At 59.8% G+C, this 2,467-nt stretch overlaps 1 protein-coding gene across 1 annotated transcript; it reads right to left on the bottom strand.

Moving 5' to 3' along the window:
* Positions 1 to 26: 26 nt before the first annotated feature.
* SPRG_18281 (hypothetical protein) lies at positions 27 to 2,421 on the bottom strand (the record flags this gene model as incomplete). The annotated part of the gene is made up of 12 exons (XM_012357719.1): positions 27 to 221; positions 280 to 418; positions 465 to 529; positions 574 to 681; positions 725 to 887; positions 941 to 1,013; positions 1,054 to 1,139; positions 1,185 to 1,290; positions 1,334 to 1,626; positions 1,683 to 1,803; positions 1,852 to 2,055; positions 2,105 to 2,421. Coding segments are annotated over 12 exons (1,870 nt in total), but the record flags the coding sequence as incomplete, so codon positions are not given.
* Between the last annotated feature and the right edge of the window lie 46 nt (positions 2,422 to 2,467).

Raw genomic sequence — 2,467 nt, 5'->3', positions numbered from 1 at the left:
GGGCAGCGGAATCCGGTTGGACGAACACTGGTAGCAGATCACGCGGCCGCAGTGGCGGCAATGGTGCTTGCGCATGGCCATGCCAAACGATTGGCCACACGACATGCACTCGACGACCGTGTCATCGGCCACCCACGGCGGCGGCATGTTGACGTTCTTGAGGATTGGGACCACCATGACGCCTTGCGACGTGCTTTCCGCGAGGTTGACGACGCTGCGGCCTAGTACAGTGCAAGAACTCTGTTGCATGCCTCACTCGTAAAAACCATCAGTGCGTACCGACGAGGTCCTGGACGTAGACGGGAGCCCCCGCCCGCACAAGAGCGACTGCGATCGCCTCACTGGCTGTCCCTACGGCCAAGTGCAACGGTGTGCTGCCGTCAAGACTCTGCACTTGAATGTCGGCGCCGTGTTCCCGCTACTCGCGTCGCATGACATCGCCATTCTCGACAAGGACGGCGTACAAACATATCAATGACAGAGACAGGCCCCGTGTGATGCGCGCAAAATGTATGCAGCGGCGTATAGCCTACGTCAAGCATCGCACAAGTTGCCGATAACGTGGGTTCGCACCAAACCAGTTGGCCACGTTCGGATCGCTTCCGTTCTCCAGCAGTACTTGAAGAATTTTCTCGCATCGGTCTTTCGGCGCCATCGCTGCCAAATTGAGCGCCGTGTTGTCTGGATACAGTCAGCTTAGTCTCCTCAAGCGACGTCCACGCACTCTTGTAGTCGACGGCGTTGATGTCGAACGATGGACGGGGCGTCCCCGGCGATTCCGGGTCGTCCGGGGTCGCACTGACCTCGCTCGCACGATCTTCCGTAAGCTTGAGCAGGATAAGAACCACGGGCGCATGACCGTGGGCGGCCGCCATATGAAAAGGCGTCTACGCATACATCGTCATCATGAGCGCCGTAGCATCACACGCAGCTCCAGTACTTGGCCTTGGTCGTCGAGGACATCGAGGTCGGCGCCTTGTTGGAAGAGAAGGCTCACGATACCAATGTCGCCGCTATCATTGGCTCAGTGTCACCGTAGGAGACGAAAGGTACCGGCTCGCAGCGACGTGCATGGGCACTTGGCCACGCATGTTGGGGATATTGGGGTTGCACTTGTCGGCGAGCGCCTCGGCGACCGCCTCCACCACCGTCAGTGTGTACGAGACTGCAGATATGCTACGTACGACAGTGCTCGCAACGTGCAGCGGCGTGTTGCCGTCGCAGTCTTGAAAGTTGGGCACGGCGTTGCAGCTCAATAAATACGTTACAATGGCCACGTGCCCAAAATGACTAGTAGGACAGGGTCAGCATTTACGACATGGCAGACTACTACCTCGCAATGTGCAGCGGTGTCTGCTGGCGCCCAAACGCGTGCGTGTCGGCGAGCGTCGAAATGAGGTTGACGTCGGCGCCGTGGTCGCGCACGAGCAGCTCGCAGTGCAGGCGGTTCCCGCTTGCGCAGGCCATGAGGAACCAGCCCTGGACGCTGTTTTCCATGAGAATGTGGTCGAGCGTCGGGAGCCCGAGCACGCGCCGGAGGATGGCTTCGTTCTGCGTCTCGAGCGCGGCTACCAGCGGAAGCACGCCAGCGTCGTTCGCCTGAGCGAGCAGCGCTGCCATGTCCGTCTCGGTCGACTACAAGAATCATGAGAAAAAATGGCGGGCGCAATAGCTCTATCGACCAAGAGGGCATCGACAACGCGGAGGTTTTGGTGCTGAACTGCAAGGACGAGAGGCACGTTGGTGCGTTGCCGGTAGATAGAGAGAAGACGCTCGGTGGAGCATTGCGCGAGCTGCAGCAGCCTACGCAGCTGGTGATGATGCATGGAGGGGTACGAAGGTGGCGCGTACTGCTGCATCTCGCCGTCTGGCATCGTCATGATGGTGCGCATGCACTCGTCGACAAGGCGATGCATGGCGCAGTGTACCGGGCTTGCGCTGTCCATGGCATGAAAGACGTCCGAGTCGACCATGTTGAGGATCTCCATCAGGTGCAGCTTGTGGTTGGGCGACTCGGCCTCAATGCACAAGATGCACAAGCGTGGAACGTCGTACCTACATATCGATACCGTAAGCAGTTGATTTGCAGAGCTTCATGCTATACCGAGCGGCGGCCTGGAGTAAGTCGAGCCAAAAGCTCTCCGACGCAGGCGTCGCCTGAATCTTGCCCGTGTAGAGATAGCGCAGGAGCTCCTTGAAGATGGCGTACGAGGTGTCTTGGACTACGATTTTGAGTGGTAGGCGAAGACGCTTGGCGCCGGTCGCGATGTTGGTGATGCTCGTCGAGCTGTCGAGGAAGGCGGCGCGAAAGGCGCCCGAGCGCAGCGAGAGCAAGAGCCGGTGGGCAGGCACGCTCATGGCCGCGTCGGCGCCGCCGGACGCAGGGAAGAGGAGGAGCACGTCGCTCAGGTGGGCGTTCATGAAGAGCCCGCGTTTCTCGTCTTCCTCGGCGACGCCAATGATGCCC

This window comes from Saprolegnia parasitica (genome assembly GCF_000151545.1).
Source record: "Saprolegnia parasitica CBS 223.65 unplaced genomic scaffold supercont2.1091, whole genome shotgun sequence".
Classification (NCBI taxonomy): Eukaryota; Oomycota; class Saprolegniomycetes; order Saprolegniales; family Saprolegniaceae; genus Saprolegnia; species Saprolegnia parasitica.
This window is presented reverse-complemented; position numbering and strand designations above follow the sequence as displayed.